Genomic DNA, 25,283 nt, shown 5'->3' on the forward strand with positions numbered 1-25,283 from the left:
TCACATTACTTTCTTCTTTTAGGTTCAACAATCCAAGCCTCAGTCTTTCCACGTAATTGTAGTATCCCAACTATACAAGTAATGATCAACACCATCCCGTATTAGACACGCTAAAGCCAGGCTTATTTTATTCTTAAAATAAAAACAGCAGTAAAGTTGAAGGTTTTGCTCTATTAAAAGACTCCGAAAATAAACATTTCCAGCAAATATCGTATGTAAAGGGCTCTCCCTTTAAGGCCACTCTATCTGGGTTTGCGCCTAGAAGAGCGTCTGCACCCAGCAGAGGTAAGACTGGCTGTCTCACCTTTGGCTAGGGAGGAAGGCTCTGCTTCTGCCTCCTGACCTGCGTTTGTTGCCTCTTTCTGTCCTAAACCCCCTTCACTCCCTGGATCCTGGCAGTTGTCTGTGCCTTCCCTTTGCCCGGCTGCATTGGCTTCCTCCTCCTCATACGCAGCATGTCCCAACAACTCCCCCGTGGCGCTGTTCTCTTCAGGGAGTGGGAAATCGGCACTAGTGGTAGCGGACTTGCTCTCCTCCTGCGGGTTTTCTTCTTCTACAACCGCGATTCCACACATGTCATCAGTCATGCTGGCGAGGCTTTTGCCCTCTACTACAGAGGTGGCCAGCTCACCCTCACCCTCTGGAGACCTTGAAGTTTGTTCTTGCAGTGCTGACAGCTCTGTACCCTCCTTGTCTATCCCATGATCAGCATTCATCTTCTTGCTGGTATCTACTGTTGTAGCAGGAGGCTGTTTCTGATCATCCAGCAATTGGGAGCTGGAGCCCTGGGAATGCAAAGGAGCCTCGGGGTAGGCAGCTGTGGCACGATGCCTTGCTGCCTTGTATCTCTGTAAACATAAATAAACCAATGTGAGAGACAAGCCCAGCCCAGCGACCGTCACTGCAGCGAGAAGCTGGTCCAGGAAAACCTGTACAAAAACAATGGTGAGTGACAGCTACAATCTGCAAGGGCACAGCCTGTCTCAGCAGCTCTCCTGGCCTGGCTGCTGAGGCTTTCAAGCAGAGAAGGGTCAGCTCCTGTCAGAAAAAGTGGTGATATTAAAAATTTAATTACTTAATGCTGAGTGACTGCATGGCACACGTGTGGCTCCTGAGACAAAAATAATGTTTTGGTAACTGTTAATATCAGTCAAACTCAGGACTTTGTAGATACAATAGTGCAAGTGACAGCTCTTGCTCCAGCTAATGCCAGGACCTAACTCTGGACACGTACCCCAGATACATGAGGCTACGCGCTGCCCTTATCTAGAGAGGAGCAGTTTAATGTTCAACAGCCACAGCAAGACTTAAACTGAAAGCTTACGATTTTTCATTCCGCTGATATAATCTCTGCAGTCAGTGAAATTGTTGATAGGAACACTAAGATACCAAGAATATCCTCTTGTTACAAGGTACTGAAGTTGTCTACAGAATAAAGGTAAGCATATTGACAATAAAATGACTCATTTACACTAGCTACCATGATGAGCCAGTAGAGGTCTGTAAAAAGATTGAAATGGCTACTAGCCATTTTCAAGCCTGGATTTCTGAAAAACAGTGACTCTCTGTAGCTATCTAACGTGCAGCAGGAATCTGGTCTTCCAAGTCCCAGACACAGCATGAGATAAGGGAATGAAACAAAGCTCCCTTTCCGCAGCAGTCAGCAGTTCCCCCCACCAAATCACTGTCAGCTTTCTGCTAAAAGGTCCCTTGAACTTGCCCTAGCATTAGACATGACGATTTAACAAAATTATTTTCAGCACATTGGCTTTCACCAGTCTACGCAGTGCTCCTGTAGTCTGCAGTGTGAAATTACAGCACGTCAGACTGGCCGCTTTACATTTTCATTTCGTGTATCATTGCGTTTGTTCTTTCCCTGTTCTCAAATAGTGGAATACGTGTGATATTATAATGCAACGGAGCTAGATCAGTCAAGTCATAATGTTGTACCCAAACGTAATCAAGTGTGAGTGTGCCAGTTTGTTTTCAAAGTGATGCTGTAAACTGCCTCACAGCAGACAATTCTCTGCTTTGAAATCCTCTGTTAGCCTACTCTGATGAGAATACTCCAGAAATTGGAAATGATTTAACTCAGACTGTGATGCAGCCAAGCAGACTAGCTATCTGCCTGCAGATATTAAAGGCTGGACTTCTGCCACAAATAATCCCTCCAGGTCACTCCGGTGTCCATTTGAAAAGCGTCTGATTTCAGCTTTTAAACGGGCCAGAAGGGAGGCATACACGCTGCTGCTGCAGTTTCACTCTGTGCTGATCTAAAATAAGCCAGGAAAGCTGCAAGGCCAACTCCTTCATTCCAGAAATGACTAGCTGCAGGAGTGGGAGAGGATGAGCAACCCTCAAGGAACAGCTGTAGTGTTCTCTTGCTACTTGCCATTCCAAATCCACAGCTCTAAGTGCTGGCTTCTGCAGCAACCCCACCTCTCGCTGGAGGCCACAGTGGTTGATGGGGAATAGTTAACTTCTCCAAAAACTAGCAGAAAAACACTAAGATGCAACAATAGCTGGATACATCTGTGGTAGGGAAACAGGTTTTGGGTACTGGTAGAGGACATAGTCAGTGTAGGAACCTCCCTTCTTTCCAGAGCCAGGGAATGCTGCTCTCCTACGCAAGCAGTGGCCACCAAAGGGAGAGGGTAGAGCCAGTGCAAGCCCTGCATACCTACCACAAGGAACTAATCCAGGCCCCTCGCCCCTAGCAAGTCAACAAGGACAGAACAATGGAGGCAGATTCCAGGGCAGCCCAGTAGGGAAAGCTAGATATGAAAGCAGCAGGGGCAATACTGCGTCTTTAGCTGGAGCCAGTAAAGCAAAGGAACAGCATCAGCTGGCAGAGCTCTGTGCTAAGGAGTTTTCTAGGAACGTGTAGCATCAGACTGACTGACTTCCTGTTGCAGGCTGACCCTGGGGACCAAACGTACTCTTACAGCTTGTAGCTTCCATCACGGTGTGCTGTGATGTTAAATTTCCAGATTTCTAAGGTGAATATCTGATTTTACCAGGCCCCTTCATGGATGAATCACACCTTCAACTTCGGCTAAAGGAGCTGTTCCTGTAGTCACTGTAGTATTCCATGAGAAGATGCGTGTGCATCAGCTTTCTTTAAAATGAACAGCCTCTTTCTGTCTTGTTCTTTCCCCATTTTGACCCACCTGTAATCTGTCTAACAAAGAAAAGAAGAGGCCTAGACTCAACAACAGACTCCACAGGCTCAGCAAACAGAGCAGACACTCTGAGGAAGATTTCCAGCCAGAAACGGGCAACAAGATGACAGCAGCAGTAGCTAGGAAAACAGGACTGGACTGGTTTTAGATCTAAAGGGGTGAATGGGAAACAAGCACAGAGCACACCAGGAGAAAGCTGTGGCACAATGCACACCAAGGATGATGGAAATGAACTGAGGACAAGACAGCTAATGTGGTGGATTCACTGAAGAGACACGCACAGGGGTAACAAATGCCAGGCCATGCAATCGCCAAAGGGTCTAACCTGAAAGTTCTCAAAATGCATCAGGGACTTGCAGTGTGCGAGCCGGGCAGCAGAGTCGCTATGGTAGAATTTGTGACACAGCCTGCAGAGGTAACCTGCGACGGGGACCAGAAAATCCAGGCCTGCGAAACGGGAGGGGAAGGGAAATCACAGATCACATTGAATGGAACTCAAAATAATGAAAGTATGTTAAAAGGGAAATTAAAGGAGGGGAGGGGAGAAGAAGAAGGAAAATTGGAAAGCTTTGCTTCTGTTAATCAGGGGTTTGCAAGATGACTTGCTGAATATCTTGTCTTACCATGGAATGGCTGTGTGCTTGATATTCAGAGAGAAATCTGGCTGCCAGAGCAAAGAAACTACACAGAGCATTAAGGGGAAAAAAAAAAAAGAATACAATGGAAAACTACAGAGAACATGTGATCTAATGTAATGGGATCAAACCAAGCAGAAGACAGCAGGCGCGCAAGAGGAACACGCAGAGAACATTCACAGCATGAATCATTATTCCATCTGCCACACAATAGTGGAAGGTTACAGCGATATGGAAGATAGGTGTAAACAGCGCTCTCCTTGGGCACAAAACAGCCTCTGCAGAGCTGCCCTCTTCGCAACACAAGTGGCCGTTAGAGGTTTGAAGTCAGAATCGCTTACAGGGTGGGGACGAGACACAGCCATCTGGAGGCAACGCTGCCCACCAGGCCAGCAACGTGTCTGAATAACCACTAGGTAGAGCGTGGGGGTTCTGAAGCAGAGGAAACATGCACAGTTTGGGCTCTGGCAGAGAGCTCGATACTGTCAGTACTGCTCAGTATCTCTGTAAAAGCTGCATTTGTGCTGGAAAGCATTCTAATCAATATGCTTTCAGGCTCCATCTTTCCAGAGCATCCCTCGTTTGCCACCTAGCTTATTCAGTACTCCTACCCTATTTGTTCCGTTTCCTGCCTTGTCAAGGTGTCTGGCTCTCACCCTTTCTTCCTCAAAGGGAAAGACAGCTGACAAACATCAATCACATCCTTACATTTTATCTCAGTATAAGAGAGCAACTTAGCATTTCTCCAGGCAGCAGTGACTTGCACCAGTCTGATGCAGGTGCTGAAGCAATATGGCCAAAGAATTCATTACAGCAGTAGACAGAGACCATCCTCCCTTACAGTTACAGCATGCGGCCGGAGAAGGCTCTGTGGGCCTTAGTGTTCAACTGTGCTCGCTTACCATAGGCAGTGTCTGGACAATACTTCTCACTTCCTTCGTAATCCTCCAAAGACACTTCCTTCAGCCCAGTCTGGAAACCAAAAGAGCATTAGTGCCTAGCCAATATCTATGCCAGTTCCCTTCTTGGGACGTTACATTTTTGTGGCAAGTTTGGGAGTAAAACAGATGATTCACACACCGGAGACGGAGTTGCACAGCATATGTTTAGGGCCAGATACAAACCCCAATGTCAGGAGGCCGCTTCACTGCAAGGGTTAAAAACACCCCTTACACTCAAAGCCTGAAGTAGCTTAGCCATGTACCTCCTCTTGGTAACAGCTCTCTACTGGGAAAATGATATTTATCAAGATAAACCTCCACACATATGTTTGCTATGAGACCAAGCTGCTGCTGGGCTATTCAAAGAGACTATGTCAATGTCTTTGACAGGAATTTGTTCCCCTGAAAACACATCGCTTATGCTCCTCAACAACAAGGTAATGTTTGAAGGCACCAGTAGGAGCTGTACAGCACAGCAGAAACACCCTTCTGCATCCCACACACAGTGCCTGATTCTCCTTTGCACCGTCCTGTGCTCTGGAAGAACTCCAGGGCCCTCACCCTCCTGCTGTAGGGTGCAAGGTTGGCTAGACTCTCTAAACCCTGAGCTCAAGCAGACAAGACCAAATAAGTCACAGGAACCCACAGCAGATTCTCAGACAGATCAGTCCTTCTCCATTTGCATGGCATACCTGCTTGGCAGCAGAATCCTCATTCTCTACCAGCACTACATCAAGGTCATCTTCATCCTCACCAATTCCTTCCTCTTCCTCCTCCTCCTCATCATCTTCAAAACAGCCAACAGCATCCACTGTGATCAACTCCTCTGAATCTTCTGGGCTGCCCAACTCCTTCTCTCCCATTCTCACCTGTCAGGTACAGAAAAGAAAGATCAGATCAACTCCACACTCTCCATCTAACCAAGGAAGACCTCAGGCTCTGAACAGACTGGATGGGACTGCAAGAGAGGCACAAAGCTATCTCGTTTGCAGACAAACCCAACTCCTTGCCCCTTTCTCACTCAATTTCTTTAAGCTCTGACAACTGGAATCCAGACAAAGATTAAAATTGAAAACAGGGTTTGAAGACTGCATGCCTTCTTTTCATCACGGCAGTAGTCTGAGAAGCTGAAAGTTAACCTGCTCTGTAGCGTAGCTACCTCCAATGTTGCGCAGCTGTCCACTCAGGCAGTATTACCTCTTTGGCTTTCTGTTTGTGCTCAGGGGATTTCATATGCTCCACAAACTTGCGAGGGGTCTTGAAGTGGCGGCTGCAGACAGTGCAGAAAGGACGAAGTGAGCGTTTGGCCAGCTAAGGAAAGAAGGATGAGAAGATCTATTAAGTCACAAAAAGCACCACTGAAGAAATGCAGATAGATCTTTGGCAAAACAGACTCACAGCCCTGCACCTAAAACAGGGAGACCACAAAAAAGGGGGCTTATTTTCAAGAAAAAGGGCTTGCTACCTCCTATCTGCCAAAACAGTGGAAAATATGCAGAGCAAAACATGTTTTGTTAGAGGTGTTCTGGAATTATTTCCCTAGGAGCCAACGAATACACACATAATAAATATAGTGGCCTGCCTAAATTTTAGCTTGAAAACTTACAGGCTGCCCACCAATTCCTCCATTCAACTGATTAGGTAAGAACAGTAGGCCCTTTCTGAACATTTATTCAGAAAAGTCAAGGATCAAAATGGCCTGAAGCACCTCTATACTGACATAGCGTGGTAACTGGAAGTTCAACCCATACTGCTGTTCACAGGCAGCAGGTAGCACAGGAGTGCCCTCAGACAGCAAGAGCGTTACTGGCAGAACTTTCTGTGTATCTCTCCACTCCAATCACCTCTCCTTTGCTGCTCGGGGAGCAGGAGATGCTAGGCACTTCCACTCAATCCCCACAAAAGGTCAGTGCAAAGATGACATCCGTGCCATGGCTGTTACCTTGTGTTCCTGGGTCCTGCGATGTTTGATAAGATCCCCGGTGAAGTGTATCTGACAAGTGTTACACCACCGCTGCTGGGTCTCTCTGAAGTGACAATGGATATATCTGTAAGTCACACCTTTTTACATTCTCCATGGAGTACTGCAATTTGCAATCTGTTCTCAGCATTATTTTCCTCAGTATTCCTATCTCCACAGGCTTGGATTTATCTTCTCCCCTTCCCAGCCCCTTACATAGCAGGTATAGCTCACGCTGACAGAAAGGCACCAGTTAGAACGAGTCTCCAATTTGATCTGCTGTATTAAAAACTGCACACCAGGTCAAAAACACCTTCTTTTCTCCAAAGGCTGTTTAGCTTGGAGAAGAGAAGGCTCAGGAGAGACCTTATTGTACTTTACAATTACCTTAAAGGAGGTTGTAGTGAGGTGGGGATCAGGCTCTTCTCCCAGGCACCAAGTGATAAGATGAGGGGAAACAGCCTCAAGTTGTGCCAGGGGAGGTTTAGGTTGGGTATTAGGAGAAATTTCTTTACTGAAAGGGTTGTGTGGCATTGGAATAGGCTGCCCAGGGAAGTGGTTGAATCGCTATCCCTGGAGGTCTTCAAGAAACATGTAGATCTAGAGCTTAGTGGCATGGTTTAGTGGGGGACTTTATTACTAGGTTAAAGGTTGGACTAGATGATCTTAGAGGTCTTTTCCAACCTGAATGATTTTATGATTCTATGAAAATTCACACTGGTATCCTTTATCAAGAAGGAAGGAAGATGCCTGAAGCAGATTAAGGCCCCAGAAACCAGAGGGATTTTGTACGTTATCCTAGGATACAGAGGCACCCTCGTGCCCTGAGGAATTTTGAAACTCGTGTAGGTCCTTGTTCAGGTTGTGTTCTCTATCTTGGACCAACACTCACCCATCTTTCTCTGCCAGCAACTTCTGCTCCTTCACCATAGGCAGTAGTGAAACAAAACAAACGTTGCTCATGTGCTGAATCTCCCCAAGGCGCTGCTGGTGCTGAATTCCAGCCATGTGGGATTGGAAATTCTAAGAGAAGGTTAGGAGAAAGATCCATTTAAATGTATTCAAAATACAGAAAATAATAGGTATGAGCTATGCTTTCCATTCTCTTGACTGCTATATAACAATGAAATGGTATAAAAGCTTAAGAGCATGGCTGCCTGTGGATCCACCCACATTCGTTCCCTAGCAGGTTGCCTGCCAGCTCCTCAGAAGAGGTTTACTTTATCTGCACGCCTGTCATCATGTTTTATATTCCTCTGGCTAACAAGTCTCCTGCTGCACCCATGGCAGCTGGCCATCGAATTCACTTCTCTTGACAGTCCACCCCAGTCAGACCTGTGGATTTATACCTGCTGACTGCAGCAGTTGGTCTTGCAGATATAACAGTAGAATTTAAGGACTGATTCAGGGCTGGGATCAGCTGTGCCCACCTCGCAGGTCCAGTGCCCTGGTTTCAGAGCTGTTGTACTGATAGCTCTGCTCTCGCTGCTCTGCTGGATAGTTACTTTCAGTGAACCTCCAGAGCTCAACACCTGTCAAAAGAAGGAATCAAGACTAAGTCCAATCTCTCGGTAGAAGACCTTAAAAATTACACCTGCTTTTTAGATGTGACCTAAGCTCTCTATCCCTTTAGAAAGTACATTTAAGCTTGAATCCACAGGAGGCTGATAAGAAAGACTCACACTCCTTCTCCCAGCACTGATAGATCAACAGTTCCTGTGTCATGGTACCAGGCCTATTAGTACAAATGTTTTTTTCTACAGCCTCTGTAGACACTGTATGATCCAGTCACTGGGGATGAACAACAAATGATATTGGGTGGTCCCTTGGTAAGGGACACTATCAGCTCACGCTTTCCTGCAGAACAAAAGGCATCTCAAAACCACACCTGACACAGGAAAAAACTCATACAAGGGCAGGATGATACATTTGACCACATTTTTAAGCCTCAAATGTCTTCAGTTATGGAAGATTGAAGTCCGACTCACAGCATGGGTTAAATCTTGTCTGCTTTCACAGATTTACACAGTGAAAGAGATGGTTTAATGTCTAGCACATGGGCAAGGTATATCATGTAAAAAAAGGCTTTCAGGTTGCTAGCTTCACTCACCTCAGCTTTTCCTAGATGTCTTTCAGAAACATAGACTCTCACTATCTGCTCAAGCCTGCTGTGATAGCAAGTCCTACAGCAGCTGCATCTTTCCTACCATCACCCAATTTTCTTACGTCTGTTCTTCAGCAACAAAAGGTGTATTTTTAGCTGTGTCCCTTTAATATATAGATTTTTCAGTGGCTTTTTCAATTCAACTTTCCATCTTTCCATATGAGCACTGAACTCTTAGCCGAGACCAGCATCCACAAACAGGCAGCAGTAGGTAAGGTAGAGGCTAGCAGAGGTACAAAAGCAGCAAGTCAGAGCAGACTGTGCACTAATTGCAGACATATTATGCCTTATTGCTAGGGACGACAGCTTACAGCAGGAGACAGAGCTCCAGACGTGGGTGCCATCTGGTTCCCAGTGGCAACAGGCATCTCTGGGATGGAGGGGGAGGTTGTATGTTCTATAGCACCCCAGCCTGCTTGGAGCGGTGTCTGCTTACCTCAGGAGCTTTTGGTTCCTCAGAGAATTTCCTCTCTTTAGAGAGATCTTCAGCTGCGTACTCCTTTACATTGTCTGTACCTAGGGACAGAGAGTCTTTTCAGCTGCCTTAAATCAAAATAGCAATGACAGAAAAAAAGAAAGCAGCAGGTGAATGAAGTCAGGGAGCTTTCCCCGCAGTGCTGCTGGCCATAAGCCCAGCATACAAACCTTTCTCCAAATAAATCCTTATTAAAGAGGGAAACTCTTCCCATCATTTGCAAGGCAACAGTAACAGTTTTTAGGGGACTATGTTTGGATTTGGTTCCTACATTTTCTCCTCCTTTCCCCATCCTGTACGATTGGAGAGGAGGGCATTTCTGAAGAGACTCACAGGATCCAGGGTTGCTGACAGTTAAGTGCAGTTCCAGAAAGGCGTGCCCTAAAAGTGCAAATCACAGTGCTCAGCAACTCACCATCAGCTTGGCCATGGGTGCTCGACTCTTCCTTGATGCCTGCTGCAACCTCTAATGCAGACTCTTCAGTCATACTTCAGGGATATCAAGAAAACAACCTTATTTGCCATGTTATAGATCAAGAGACTAAGAAAGCACACCAAGGCACAGGCTGGGGTCTAAGCTACCACACTCTCCACTAAACCCCCCTAATTAATAAGCTACTGGAAGTGTATTTCAGGCAGGGATTCAGCAGAAATAAATGAAAGCAATGCAGAAATAAATGAAAACAATGGAGAGTGATCATTCTAGAAGAGGTTCAGAAACAGCAGCCAAATAGACTGGACAAGAAAGTTACAAATCATTCTTTGGATCACTGCCCTCTCCTACTTGAGGCCTGCAGAGAAATAAGCTCATAGAGGAAATATTCTTAGTAAGAACTCTCAGAGTTCGTTCCTTTGATCGGTGACCTGCAGGGAAACTGCAGAACCTGGACATCACTCCAGGTTGCTCTGTGCATGAGGGAACAGAGAGGTTCTCAATTACATCTTACAGGGATTTCATCATAACCGCCTGTTCTATTTGTATCAGTCATGCTTCATTCCAGAGTCCCTACAGTTCCGCTTTTGGGGGAAGTAGAGCTGTACAGGACACAAATCAGAGGACTTTGCTTTGTTTTCTTTGGTACTATAATCTACTAAGGAGAAAAAGACCCCGGGGAGACTGCCGAGAAAAAACGGCTGACTTGCAGAGGACACTCACTATACTTCACAATGCCTTTCCCCATCTCCCATTTTTCCATCAGGACTAACACCTTCACCACGGCTTGAATGCCTTCTCCCTCAGGCGAGCCTGATACCCCGCCTGCCAGTATCCTGCTGCCAACAGGGAACAGCAGGAACATTCTGCACAGGCAAGAACGCAGACTGTGCAGGTACTGAGCCCTGTGATCCAAACACACACACCCCCCCCACATAATTTATCAGACTGATAAGTGAAAATGTAACTGGGTTATACGGCTATAAATATACAGCAGGGTTTGGGCAGTGCAAACATGATGAAAACAAGAGTGGCTGGCATTAACATTATTCGTCAAGTGCTGCCAACAGGCTCAACACTATACCACACACAGATGGTGACAGCACTCCAGGGCAAGGGTTTGCAGCCTAAACTGCAAATCTAGGGAGCAATCTAGGGGAGCAAAAGCAATCACAAGCAGGAACTAAGGAGGAAATGGTATTATATGGGTACTTGTCAGGCCATGCTAGAAGAACTGGGTGTTCAAGGAGGATTTGAAGATGAGTGCTTTCTGCACTGGAATGAGGATGTTGTTCCAGGCATACAGACGGCACATAGGAGAAAAAGCAGAAGTGGGAAAAACCTGAAATGAAGAAGGAGGCTGGTATTCCTGGCCAGAGGGAAATGGAACGATGAAACAAGAAACAAAAGTGTGACACTAATGGGGGGAGACCTATTCTTATCTGTGAAGGGCATTATGAGAACGGTAAACTATTTTTTTTCAGAGCTATCACCTATTCATTAAAAGTAAACAGAAACACTTCAAAAAAAGCTAAGGAGTGATCTATTCTAACTAAATACCAGCCATAAGTTATGCATCAAATCTGGCAGTCCCTAGCTACTGCTTAGGAGAGGATTTTCCTAATAGCAGGTTTGCTGCAGCGAGATCTGTCATTCCTCGGACTTGATTCTTTTTTTTTTTTTTTGAGTATATGTAACAGGACTTTGATTAATACCCTACTAAATATTAATGTAATTAAAATTAAATTAGCTTTGGCAAACAGATTAACAAAACATATGCTCAAATGCATTTGACTTAGCTTTAATTGAATTTATTCACTTTCTTGCTAATTTGCAGTCCATAATTCACAATGGTCCCTGCTCGAATAATATTTCTCAGTCTTTAATGTTTTACATGATGAAAGTATCATCAAAACATCAAAGTAATCCTGGAATATTCTCCCTAAAGCTAGCCATTAATCTCTAATCTACAGATGGGAAACAGAGAGGTGAGGAAACTTGTCCGAAACCACGCGGTGAATTGTTAACAGGGAAGATAAGAGGACCCAGGAGCCCTGACTCATAGTCATTAACATATGTCAGAGAATTCTCAAATCAATGCCTCCAGAAATCTTTATTCACTTCCTCCTCTTCTCCCCCCGCACCAGCTCACAGTGACAGTTCTGGGAGAGGTACAGCACCATGCAGATGGCACGCGGCGCTCTGTAACGTGCCTTCCCACTAGATGGCAATGCAGCCCTGCCTGTGCCTTCCTGCACCCTCTGGAGAGGCAGGGAGTGCCAAGATCGGCCTGCAACGGCCAGCTCGCCTGTGCGCTGCACAACACTTGCAGATAAGAGGATTGCCTTTGTTTATTTTTACCTAACAGCCAGGGGTACTGGCAAAGACGATCTTTGCAGAAGGGATACAGAACTCAACGCCCATGAATATGGGCTTGGATACCAGGGAGTACTGATTCTCTTCCCTTTCTCATTCCACAAAATAAACCATCCTCTCCTATGCCCACTGTACCAAACATATCCCAAGGCTTTCTTCTCTGCTGATACCTGGCTGCTCATTTCTCTTTTTTTGGCAGTTAGGCAAGAGGTTTAGAGAAATATATCATTCCAGATCTCAGCAAGCATCACGAGATTTTCACAATCATTTGAAATACCTCCTAAATGCCAGATATCAGGCCAGTACAGTACTGCCCAAAATTAGACAATACCTCTAAAGCCTGTAACTATTTCAATACCCCATTCAATAAATACCTCTTCAGTCTTTTTGCTGCAGGCTCAGTGTTCAACACGGATTCTGTTGGAGTTCTTGGTTCTGCAGGAACACAGAAGATCTCCTCAGCAAAGCAAACCATGCCACCACAAGCACATTCCCTAACTGAATGGTCAGTACCAAAAAAATCCCTGCTATTTTAGAGCAAATAGTACTATACACTTGCTTATTCTGAATTTGAGAATTGTAGTGACAAGGTTAGATAATTCAAGAAATTCATGACCTAAGAGATCTGAGTTTTACTGAAGATGTCACTAAGAGGTGGGGTCCAGAAAGAAATCCATGCTTACATCTACTAACTGGGTCTTAGTCCTATACCTAAGTGACAAGAGCCCAGATCACTGGAATATTAACATATGTCAAGTGGCATAGCCATCTGACAGCAACCCTTTACTCAGGTAACTTTCCCTACCACATACACCCTGGCCACAACCTCACCATGTTCCTGCATTTTTGAGTTTGCAGAAAGAATATTTATACTTCTGTATTGTACAGACACTGCAAGAGATTCAGTGCCAGTTTCAGTTCTGACAAGTGGAACACTCGTTCAACTCATCTTTTCCTTAGCAAGTTGACTGGGACTGGTTCTGCTTCATGTTTTTAACTCCATGAGATGTTCGATTCAGCATGGGTAAGGCAACGTGGAAGTTTTAATTTCAAACCAGTTCTCTTTCCTCCCTCCCATCTCAAACGGAGCTCAGTGTCAAGATGAATTCTGAGAGGTTTTCATGCAAGAGATATGGAGCTGGCTTACAAGTACTAAAAATATCAAGATAAATAGTATATATAAAAAGCATCAAAAGCAGAAGGTCGTAACAGACAACTTAGGTATTTACAATTAGAGAAAAAGGTAAGACTAAAGACATCTCATGTCTTTGCTGCAGGAATAGCCATGAGGAGTTTATTGTCTGGAAGCATTTGTTTCACTACAGGCTCCCTCTTACCTGTGGATGGAGAGGAGTTGTTCTGCTCTGACCCTGCTTGCACTTCCTCTGGGATTTCCATTTTCTCATCACCTTGCGTCTGAGATGAAGAACCTGCATCTAGTTCCCGCTTCCTGTCAGGGACCCTCTGGAAATCCTGCAACAGGCAAAGTGTCTCTAGAGGAAGGACAGTCCAAGTGTGGAAGTCTACCTTATCCAGCACATCGTTCTGACAAAATGGGATCAAATACGCAAAAGCTAATCTAAGAGGGGAGAAGCACTGGGTCAATCAATCCAAAACCAACTTCCAGGACAAAGATGTCTTAATGGTGGAAGGTGAGAATGTTCAATTTTTCTAGCATTTTCCAAAATACTAAACATTTTTTTGAAATTAATTTTTACGAAATCCACATTACCAGATATAATTCTGACCTTAAAAAGGAAAAACAGCCCAAAGAGGCAGAGTGACATGTCCATGGCAGCAGCAGGTCATTTGGGAACACCAAACTGCTCTGAAAGGCTGATGGGGTAGAAACTCTGGCCTCTGTAAAGCAAAGTACTCAGCCAGGATTTCTTTTACTGTTATTACTCTGAAGTTGGTACCTCTAAAGTCTCCCTTCATTTTATATCTAAACTGTTGTGCTATGAGGAACTCTGTCTTGAGCAAGAACAGACAAAAGACCTTAGCATCAAAAATGTAAATATGGGCCACGAGAACTTTAGGGATGGACTTCCTTCTGCATTTCTTTGTCAGCAGTATGGTGCAAAAACAGTTTTCACTGTAAAGTTCTCTCCTTTTTGTTCTTTACCTGCAATACAGTCAACCACTGCAAGTGCAAAAGGAGCACAAAGCTCCTAAACAGTTGGAAGCTACAAGCTCACCTTGCGAAACATCCGGCTCTGCCGCTGGAAGGGAAGGCTGGGAAAGCCCAGGCGAGTGGGCTTTAATGAGACCCCAACAGGTGGTGGCCCTAGGAGGGAATGTCTTGTAGCCTGAGGAAAAAACTGCTGCAGTGCTGGGGCTGTCATGTTAAATCCACGCAAGTTTCCTACAAATACAAACATACAGCACATCACCACCCTGAGGCATGCAAAGTAGAGAGAAAATCTTCCCCCCATACAAGCAACAGGGAGAGAAGGGAAGGACTCTTCCACATGAGACACTGGACTGTACTGGGTGCCATATGAGCACTCTATGCTCTACCCATTTTAGTCCCCACAGAACAATTCGATCTGATAGAAACTATTACTATATATTGGGCTATTTAATTACGATTGTCACTGCAGGCTATGATCATTAGAGCAATTATCTGATCTAAGCACACCAGTGCTTGTGTTTGCAAGAAAACAAGTCTCGTTTTACAGAAATTCTCTGTAAAAAAAGAAAAATTCATCCCACATTTGTGCAGCTGGCAGCTCATGCCATACCACGGATGCTATTTAACACTGGCCAGAAACAGCATTTCATTTAAAACAACACTGGACTTTTCAAACAGAGATTTGACAGTCCTCTCTGCCACCTTGTTATCAAGCAAGCTCAACATGTCAAGCTAAACTGAGACATTTGCGATGCTGCCATTTCCAATTATAATGCTCTGCTTTCTGAACGGTTCTCTTCAGCATCCACAGACCATTAACAGTCTCAACAGTCCCTTCCAAAGGCGGTCCCCCAGTTCAGGGGATAAGGGAATGGAAGCGTACAGATGCCTCAACCACTCCCTGAGAAGCTGTCTACCATTCTGGGAATCTGGACTTATACTGTAATTTTTTACTTCTCACTTGAATAAGTGCATATTCCAACTGCTGAGCTGTTAAAACAGGCTAGAGAAGATTGGAGACAGGCACCCAACATTTGAAGTCAAGCTACATTGCTTAAAACCTGGAATACAACAGGGAGCACACCCTATGTTTGTCTTCAGAAATAATCTAATCTCTTATTACCTATCATAAATAATCTCTTACTGTAAAAATATGTAGCTGCATTAAAAAAACAACACACCTATAAGGCAAGAAATCATCTCCTGCTCTTGCTTTAGTACCTGCAAAGAACCAGGCATACAAAGTATTTATTTTTCTTCCTAATCCCACTGCTGAAGCAGTATACAGCCAATAAAATATTTATGCTGGTGTTTCCCAGGTACAGAAATACTACAGCACCAGATATTCTTCCATGTAATCCAAATGTGAAATGACCCCAAAAAATTCAGATCCCAATAAAGGGCCAAAACGAATATTACATCTGTACTGCATGTTACCCATGGCTAGCTGATATAGGGTACTGAAAGAGAAGTCACAACACAACTCAGCATATAGAGGTGAAAAGAAAGAGGGACAACATTAAAACAGTGCCGTAGAGTGTTCATTAATAAACCTTCTCCTGCTCTCATATCTAATTTGCCTCAGGTCCTCGGCATACTATTTAAATACGACTTCTCAATAAGAGGTTTTGCTTTAGAGAAAAGGCCAGACTAGGCTAACATTAAATGTATCAGAAAGGAGAATGACTGACTAAAGCAGTCAGACTATTTTCCCCTGACGCAAATACATGCATCAATCTCCAGAATGTGGCTTGTTCTTCATTACTGCTAGTTTCCCTACAACCTGACACAGGACTGTAGAGAGCCACTGGGGTCACTAGAGAGCCCTCTTGCTAAATGGGCAAGAGAACAAAAGGCAAGTTAACAACATGCAGAATAAATCTATTGTCTTCACGTCAGGGCAGGATTCACAAACGAGAGAAAAATTCTAAGCTTTAACCTAAACTAGTAACATTAAAAATGTCCCAGGTACACATCTGTGTTGAAAACATGTATCAGGTTAAGACAAAAATAAAAACATAGCTTTATTCCTAATATCTTTATGTTAGCAATGCTCTTATTAAGGCAGCTTCATAAATTTGTTTTGAAAATATATCAAAAATCCACTTCTGGAAATATAATGATGTTGCCCAATCCCAGTGATGTTACCCACCATGTCAGTCATTTCAGGGAATCAAAATTCCACACAATTGAAACCCAAACCATTTTTCACCACAATATGCTTTATTTGTTTGTATTCCACTAAGCTTGGACAAAGACAAGCATCTACTTTTGCAAACAAGGTTAGTGTAATGTAACAGACAATGAAATAAATTGGTTAAACCTCCCAAATGAGATAAATAATAAATCATAAAAATATAAGTATTTTCTCTAATTATATTGGTGGAAAAATACTCTTTCCACCAAGTCTAAGAGGGAAGGTGTTTCCAATGCACATATTTAATATTAACCTAATAGCTTCTAGTGCTATTCCTAGTTGTGAACGCTTAGGCACATGGGATTTTCATCAACTGAAGAACCTCTGTGATGTGTGCTATGGACAAATTTGAAGAGGAAAAAGAGATGATAAAGAGAAATGCGAAATACAAACACTGCAATGGTTCAACAAGAAATAGCCATACTATGGTTTCAGTCCATGAAGGGTGATTAAATAACTCCAGTAAGTAAGCGTCTCCCATAACGACAGTACCTTGCATCTGTTGCATGAGTAAGGCCCGCTGAAGCATAGGATTGGCATTGAGTAGCGATGGTTGATTTGTTGCACGTAAGCTCAGCATCTGTTGCTGTTGCGGTGGTGGTGGCGGCAAACCCCTGGAAAAGAAGGTATTAATCATAAGAATCCAATAAAAAAACATACCCTTCATTTTCAGACCCCTGACAAGTACAAAACGGAGGAGCAAAGAACAGCTGAAATGCTCATATACATGCATGAAAAGATACCGTACACCAGCACTGTATCCGCTTTCTTCCACTCTCCTGGAATTTCCAAAGCTGACAGATTGTCTATCAAGGAATTTGAGGTCAGAGAGAACTCCTTAGCACCAAGCCCACATAAAGCCTGTCAAGCAGCATAAAAAAGCCCAGGAGCTGACTGCAGTTCTACAGAATTATACAGCAGCTCTTCAGCAGAGACTAGTGATCTAGATCAGCAGCTACATTTAACAACAACAACAAAAGTTCTAAAAACCAGGGAGTTTTCTCAGTAGCTTAAAGCACATTTTCCAAAATCTACGCCTCCCACACAGAGCCAGACAGGTCACAATTGTAAATGGTGCCCCCTAACTGCAAGAACAGGACGATAAAATAAAGCACAGCCTTCGTATTTAAAACACGAGGAGGAAGAAGTGAGCTGAAAAGGACTCTCCAATCCTAAGGAGGGTGGAGCAGGCATGAGACAAAAGTCTGAAGAAACGGGCACGCATTTCTTCAGGCGATTGCAAGGTCAGGCCCACCTCTAAAAACAACTGCTGACACAGCTAAATCTGTCATAGGGCTGTAAACAGGTACAAATATGGATCAAAATAACCATGCTGACAAAAAAACAACCCCTTGACAGATTTTACAGCAGCTAATCTTCACATTTCCTGCTCTAGATTGTTCCAGTCTCAGAGCGAAGAAATTTATGCCAGAAAAAACATACTTTTAAAGGTACGAGATGCATCCATGCTATCTCGCAGCCTCACATTTGCATTTTAAGAGCAGCTTTGGTTACAGTTTTAGACATACAAAAATGGAAGATTTAGGGAGATGAATGTTTCTAGAACAGAAAGATTCCCACGTTTCTCTCATAACCATATGCTTTGTATGGATAAAGTCATTTTTTATAATTTATTAAATAAGGAATTAACTTTGCTCTTAAATTCACATCCTCTTGCTGTGAATTTCCAGAGCATAAGCCTTTACAGAGCACAGTAACTGCAATTAAATACATCATTTCAGAGATTTTTTATTAGTTCAATAAATCTCAGCTCATCAGGGACAACTGTTTGAACCAAAACAGCTATTTTCTCTCTTGAATTTTTTTTTTTAGGAAACACTGTTTATTTTCTTTTTTAAAAAAATTCTGGCAGGCATTATTTGTCTTCTAACAAACAAAACGCACTTTTCTCCCCACACACGCCCCATAATGCTCAGTCATATCCTCAGCCGTTGTGCCACTGCAGAAACAAGTTGCCTTAACAGCATCCACTAACCTCGCCCTGACCAGAAGACCCAGGGAGAAAAAAAAAAAAAAGCAACTGAAGTTCAACCACCATAATAATTTTTTTTTTTATAAAAATACAATACTGAAGTGTGCATCTTTATTCAACAAGGCTCAGTGAGGTGCATAGACACGTTTCTGGGGGAAGAAGCATTTTCCAGCGAACTCCCCGCTGGCTGAGGAGCGACCACCCCAGCGCTCCCGCTCGCTGCGAGGGCAGCCTCTTCCCTTCGGAGCATCTCGCTTTATTCGCTCAACCCCAGGGCATTTTACATCCCCTCAGGGATTTCAGCGCCGGGAGCAGCCCTGGCAGGCTGATACCCATCTCCCAAAACGCCGGCTGAAGGGAGCGGGAGGGTCACGGCGCACCCGCGGCCCTTCGCGCCCCCAGGGCCCGCTCCTCACGCCTCAGCCCGACCCGCCCGGCGGCGCGGCCTCCCCACAGCGGGCGGCCGGCCCTCAGCCCTCGCCCCCCGGCTCCCTCCCTCAGGAATCACCCGCATCCTCCTCAGCACCCACACCGCCCTCAGCACCCCCGGCTCCCCTCCAAACCTCTAAGGCCTCCACCAGCGCCCGCCCCCGCCTCCCTTTGTCGCCTTCCCCGCCGGGGGAGGGCGAGGAGGGACGGAGGCGAGCGGTCCCCCGGGCCAGGCCCGCGATCCCCGGCCTCGCGTAGCGGCGCTTACCGGCCTCCCTGCTGCGCCGGGGGATGGTGGTGGTGGTGGTGGTGGTGCTGTTGCTGCTGGAGGAGGTGCTGGAGCTGCAGCAGCTGCTGCTGGAACTGCTGCTGGTTGAACATGGCTGGGGAGCCCCGAGCGGGGCGAGCCTGAGACAAAACACGGGAGGGCGAGGGAGGCACCGGCTGCGGGGCTGGCGCCTACCAGCCCAGCAGCCATTGAGCAGGGGAGCCGCCGCCGCCGCTGCCGCCCATTCATTCACTGAGCCGATCCCCCCCTTCCTCCTCCTCCTCCTCCTTCTTCTTCTTTCCCCCGGGGTCATCGCAAGCAGCAGCCCGTGGAGGAGGTTTCCAAACCCCACCTCCTAAAAACACGCTCTCACCCTCCCCTCCTCGCCGAGCCCGCAGCGCTCCCCGCGCCCCCTTCTTCCCTTCCCTTTTCCCATCCCCTCTTCCCTGCCCTCCGGCACTCACATCGCAGCCCGGGGCTCTCACCGCTCCCCACCAGCCGCCTCCATCTTCCCGCCGGGGACAATAAACCACCTGCCCGGCCCCGCTCCCCGGCCCAGCCCGGGCAGGAGGCAGCTCCTTCTGGAGGGCTGGAGGACCCAGCCGCTCCGAGAGGGCGTCCCTGCAAGGCTTGCATCACCCCCGGAGCCTCCTCTCACATCGCCCCGGCTTGCGACACCTCCATTTCTCGTCCCCCGCACAGAAGCGGGGTCCCTCGGCCCTCGAGAGGGCTGGGAGGTGATGGGCACCATCTGTCCAGGGCTGGGGCAGGGGGAATTTTCAATAAGCGGCTGAAGAGGAGGAGCAGATGGTAGCCGACTACATTGCTTTTCTGCCTTTTTTTTTTACCCCCTTTTTGTTTGTTTGTTTTTAATAGTCCAGGGGAATCTTTGGTAACCGTCTCACTGAAGAGATGGGGGAAAAAAAAACAACCAACAGCCTCAGGCCGTTTGCTGTGGTCACATCTTGGCAAGCTTGTCATGGGAACCTGGAAGAAAAACAGGGACTTTTGCAATGTTATTCTGTGCTGTAGGCTGAGATGACTTTTCTAGCAGGTCCACCCACTTTTTTTTTTTTTTTACTTTTTTTTGGGGGGGGAGAGTTCGCAGCAAAACCCTTCCTGCGGCACTTGCTTTCTGTCAGTGGTGAATTAATTTTAAGTATGTCCAATTCACACGGCTTCTGCATGAAAAAAAATATCGTGACTGTCATTTCTTATACTAAACCTAGCAAGGGTGAAGATGCATTTCTGCTCTTTGCCATTCCAGAGAATCCATCCTGAAATAAATTATTTTCCAGTCTTATTATTCACGCCAATAAAGACTGCTTTATTCGCGATAATAAAGACTCATTAAAGGCCTCAAAATTGATTTTTAGGTGAAAGTGTTGTAAGCTGAACACAATTGCTGGTGATATACAGTTAGCATTAATAATTTTCAATGCAACAGCATATGTTGATTTTTCCTTTGGGCCTTTTTATACTGTTCTGATTTTACAATAATCAGTTTGGAGATGACCATCCGTATTAATCAATGACTGGCCATGGTAATGCCCAGAGTCGTTTATCTTGTCACAGCTGTCTGCACACAGAGAAAATGCTCTCCTGTTAAGCATTAAAGCTTAAGTATCATCACAGGGAATACATACATGGAGCAGAAAACATGTGGAATCTTTTTCAAATCATTTTGCATAATTGATCCTTTTTGCTTCCGTAATCATCCTATTACAGCGGTTACCAGTCTATTTTGCACTGGTAAGAGAGGGATAGTTTTATGATCTTGTAGATGCCTGACTAGCCCCTATATTAAGCAGATACATTAAAGACGGGCTTTCTTCTGCTTTGTCCCGTACACAAATTATTAAACAGCCTTCAATAAGTTTATAAACAATAAGTCTACAATTCAATGCACATACTACCACACTGGACACAAATCTGAATGTTGATTTAGTCCCATACTCCATACGTTGATCTTCAGAAATGCCTTTATGTGCCAGATGTAAACATCATACCTGCTAGAGATTGCTTAACCGAATCCAGAAGAGAAAGTTCTACATTCAGTTAATCCTGCTGCTCAGTTTGAAGATAACATAGATGCAAGTTAACAATGCAGGAAATTGGGTTAGGATTCTTTCTTTCCTTTATTACAGGCTACAAAACAGCATGTCTTAAGTTGACAGCCTAAAGGGTACTGTTGATCTTCACTGAGCATTGCTACATATAAATTTACATTTTTTGGTACACGATAGACCTCTCATCTACTGAAAATCAAGTTGTTTTTTTCCCCTCCTGTGAGGAACATCTCCCTTTCAGCTATTAAGCAACTTGCTGCTAAATGTTTGGGATACATTGGTAAACACATATCTTTATGCGTGAATACATGGAACCTTAAAAACTTAGTTCTACAATAAAGGGAACAATGTTATTACTCAATCCCTTCAAGGCACAGAAACCTTGGTATCCTAGGGCCAGGGATGGTTACTCAAAGATTATCTCATTGACAATGGGAGTAAATCAAACAGCGTTATGAGAATCAAAAGATCAAGACAGGAAAATGACCCAGAAAGTACTCTTCAATAAAGAGACTAACATGAGTTTTTGGATCATCACTATAAGGCAACCTGCATCACACCTCTATACAATTAGATCAGGGTTATGAAATTTCTTGGCAGATAAGGGGACAGACCATAGGAAAGCTTTTTATTCAGGAGCTGGATTGCATTACATAGTCAGACAAGTTTTTGCTGGGCTATATGGTTTTGTTCCAGGGACCAGATCGGGCCTGCAGATAACCAGACATTTCTAGTTTACAGAACATAACTGGATGGTGCAGATGTATGTTTTAATTTTAGTTCCAAGACTTGCTGTGCAACCTTTAGTGAAGCTGTGCACACTCAGATTTTCAATAGCAGTCTCAGTTTCTCAGTGCCTATGAGTACCAAGAAACTCTGGTGCCCACAACTTCCTCTGAAATCCGCAAGGAGGGCGTTATTACTCATCCATTTCACTAGGATATATTCTAGTTCTCACTTCAGTGTCTCTAAACCTCCCAAACTCCTTGGAGAAAAAAAAAGCATATGGAGCTATAAAGTACTTTTTTTTTTTTTTATCCTGCTTTTGGGGGCTATCCATTGAAAGAATGGCTAACAATGTCAAGTTTCACCAGGTCTGCCCTCAAAGGCTGGTATTAGTTACTGGAATTACACTGTTTTCCACGTCTATTTTATCTGTAGGAAGACTACATTCACACGTGGGAAAGCAATAGCAGAAAATATTTTAAAGCAAGATAATCTGTGAGATATTTGCACCCACTCTTCATTTTACTGCTCTGGAAACCTATTCCTAATATTTCTTGATTGGCAGGGCAGGCCCACAAGGTATAAACTAAGATACTACTTTTACCACAATTTCACTACATGGCTAATCCGCTTCTACCAGCAACTTTCAGTCCCAAAAGATAAAATATATTCCAGGAACTATTTTGCATTTATCTCACTGTAAGTGGAAAGCTGAGAACTCAGCTTTGCTGCTCTTAAAATATTAATTTAAACTCACATCTATGCCCAGATCCTTCTTCTAATGAACTATAACGTTCAGCTTCTTATGTATATTCTGGCTCCCGGGGAGCTGCATTAAAGATAATCCTTTCCAATAATCTTATACTCTTTTTGAGGGATTCTCAGACCAGTTTAGCAAATTTCCTGTTCCAGAAGGTAAAAGTATTTCACTATTCTGTGCTGCAAGGAAAAACTACTTGAAAATCACAAAATTAAAGGCAATTCTTCTTTCAGATAGCTTCTTCTAACCAATAGGAGCATTAGAGAAACTTTTTCTTTAAGAACTGATACCACAACAGACCAATGACGCTACTATAGTATCGTCACTATTATAGTAGTATTTAAGTACTTATAAAATACTTTAAAAATTTATACAAATTATAAAACTGCCTATAGAGAAACAATTTAAGAAGTTAGTTCTAATTAAGCTTTTTAACTATTCATTGGCTATATAGTATACTCTATACTGATACACAGAGCAACAATCCTATCCCCAATCCTTTTTATAACTTATATTCTTACCCCTACTTATGAACATTTAATTTATATTCTTAACCTCTATTTATAAACATTTCTTCAAACCTAAAGAACCACCACTTAGGAAACAAAGGACCATCCACCTCATGAACCACCATGAAAGGTTCCGAACATTCATAGCTCTACCTGGAGTCAACAGAAACTGTGTGACGTCTGTATCTCTGAGAAGCAGTTTGCAAGTGACTAGGAGAATCAAACTAATTGTATTTCATGATTTTGCCTTTCTCTGAGGACTAGATGTGTTATTTTTGCAAGGGCAAGGAATGAAGGACAGAATCCATCACTGAAGTGACTATGTCTCATTATGATAACTGAACTGGGAGTTCTGTTTGCATGAGGCAACAAAAATCAATACACAATTGCCTTTATGTTTATAGCAATACGTAGAAACATACAACTATGCCTATGTCTGTTTTTAGGGATTCCTATCAATGTATGGCCAGAAATACTTATTATACCTATAAAAAAAATTATCTTCATTTTTCTTTGCTGATATCATAAATTTTTCTAAGGTAGAAATAGCTTTTTCTGTGTGCTCCAGTTTGGAAAATTCCTTTTTATTTCACATACATTGCTATTCTTCAGCATTTCCCCTGAAGGATGATCACATAGTTGTTTTTCTCCCTGCCTAAGTCACAGGGAGGAGGTATAACAGAATCAAAAGGCCCGTTTGCTACTAACATCCTTACAACTCAGTTTCTTGCAGGAGAGAAAATGGAAGGTTTTAGGAGCGGGATTCTAAGTGCCTGCAGTTCTTGTTTTCATCAATGGGAGGTGTAGGTATCTAAAGCTTCTTAAAAATCAAGCTTCGCTGCTTTCAGTGCTGTTTGGGTCTGTCTGGGCTGTATGATTACAATCGCTGCAGAAATGCTTAGGTAGACTCCATGATATTAATGAATTCTTGTAGGAGTAATGCTGCAGGCGTATACTGTGTCCTCACTTGCCTCCGAGTACAACTGCAAAACTGGAGACTTGAACGTGTTTTGTCCCTCTTACAGTGTTCCACTAATAGTGATCTGCTGAGAAATGTGTGAAGCTTGCCAATATTTCTACAGAATTTTACCACTTTTCTCCCTTCCCTCCCTTCTTCCTTTCTTGTCTACTTGGAGAACACCCTTTTAGCTCCCTAATCTCTCTCCCATGGACTTTGAGGCCTCAGTTAATTAGATGAAGGACTCCTGGATAATAGGCCCACATATTTCCCCAGATTTGTCTTAGTTTCACAGGGGGGAAAAAATACTTGAAAAATACCTGCAAAGAAGTCATACTCGAGCCTTTCAGCTGTACCAGCCCCTTAACCAGCAACATTAACCCTATTTTTTCCTTGTAGTCTCAAATATCAGCTGTTGACCTACTGTGCTGTCAATATTCTGTCACAAACCTTTTGCAAAACAAATGCATTAATTTAATCTTTAGATTTTTCTTCTAGTGGTATAATACAGAATGATTATTTCTGTGCTGGAGTGGGATCACTGAGAACAAAATAACTGCTTCGAACGCTAAGCAGGGAGTGAAACATTGTATTTGCAGTTTGATGTTTTTATTGTTAACAGAAATGTCAGTTGTTACAGTCACGTATAGTTGCTTTAATGGAAGCATTAAAAGCAGGTGTGGATTCATAGGAGTGGGTGCAAGGAAGGGAGCAAAGTCAAGTCCCTATGAGCACTATCTAAGCAGTAAATGTTGATGCTGGGGGCAGCAAGAACAAGGCTGTTCCCCAAAGGAACAGGAACCAGGGGATGAAACACGTAGGTGACAGGGCAAGGGCCTTGCCTACTAGTGCCCACTCCTACAACACTCAAAGGGGGGGGGACAAGCAGGACAGATGAACACAACAGCCAGGCTCAACAAAGAGTCCCAGTTAAAGAACACAGCATCGTGATGAGACACATAAAAGGGCAAATTAGGAAACCAACCTGCAGGCTGACATTAAAACTAGGTCTAGTGATTTCAAGGTAGGTTTACAGTAACATGGCATAACTAACAACAAGCTAAGAAGCCAACC

At 44.0% G+C, this 25,283-nt stretch overlaps 1 protein-coding gene across 1 annotated transcript; it reads right to left on the minus strand.

Moving 5' to 3' along the window:
- Positions 1-101: 101 nt before the first annotated feature.
- CIZ1 (CDKN1A interacting zinc finger protein 1) lies at positions 102-19,804 on the minus strand. Its single transcript, XM_035555278.2, has 16 exons — positions 19,652-19,804; positions 19,188-19,327; positions 16,990-17,111; positions 14,365-14,531; positions 13,504-13,639; positions 12,541-12,601; positions 9,773-9,846; positions 9,319-9,398; positions 8,068-8,250; positions 7,611-7,741; positions 6,701-6,785; positions 5,956-6,069; positions 5,451-5,627; positions 4,720-4,789; positions 3,508-3,629; positions 102-848 (listed from the first exon to the last, which is right to left on the minus strand). The coding sequence occupies exons 2-16, from the start codon at positions 19,298-19,300 to the stop codon at positions 243-245; spliced, it is 2,241 nt and encodes a 746-aa protein (XP_035411171.1). The 5' UTR covers positions 19,301-19,327; positions 19,652-19,804; the 3' UTR covers positions 102-242.
- Positions 19,805-25,283: the final 5,479 nt, after the last annotated feature.

This window comes from Cygnus atratus, chromosome 19, assembly GCF_013377495.2.
Source record: "Cygnus atratus isolate AKBS03 ecotype Queensland, Australia chromosome 19, CAtr_DNAZoo_HiC_assembly, whole genome shotgun sequence".
NCBI classification, from domain to species: domain Eukaryota; kingdom Metazoa; phylum Chordata; class Aves; order Anseriformes; family Anatidae; genus Cygnus; species Cygnus atratus.

Bases quoted from the DNA above. Each gene is read 5' to 3' on its own strand.
- CIZ1 (XM_035555278.2), bottom strand. From the start codon at position 19,300: ATGTTCAACCAGCAGCAGTTCCAGCAGCAGCTGCTGCAGCTCCAGCAC. The intron at 6,786-7,610 runs GTGAGTGTTGGT...TTGTCACTTCAG, and splicing joins TTGCTGGCAGAGAAAGATGG to AGAGACCCAGCAGCGGTGGT. The intron at 6,070-6,700 runs GTAACAGCCATG...TTCTTTCCTTAG, and splicing joins GCAGGACCCAGGAACACAAG to CTGGCCAAACGCTCACTTCG.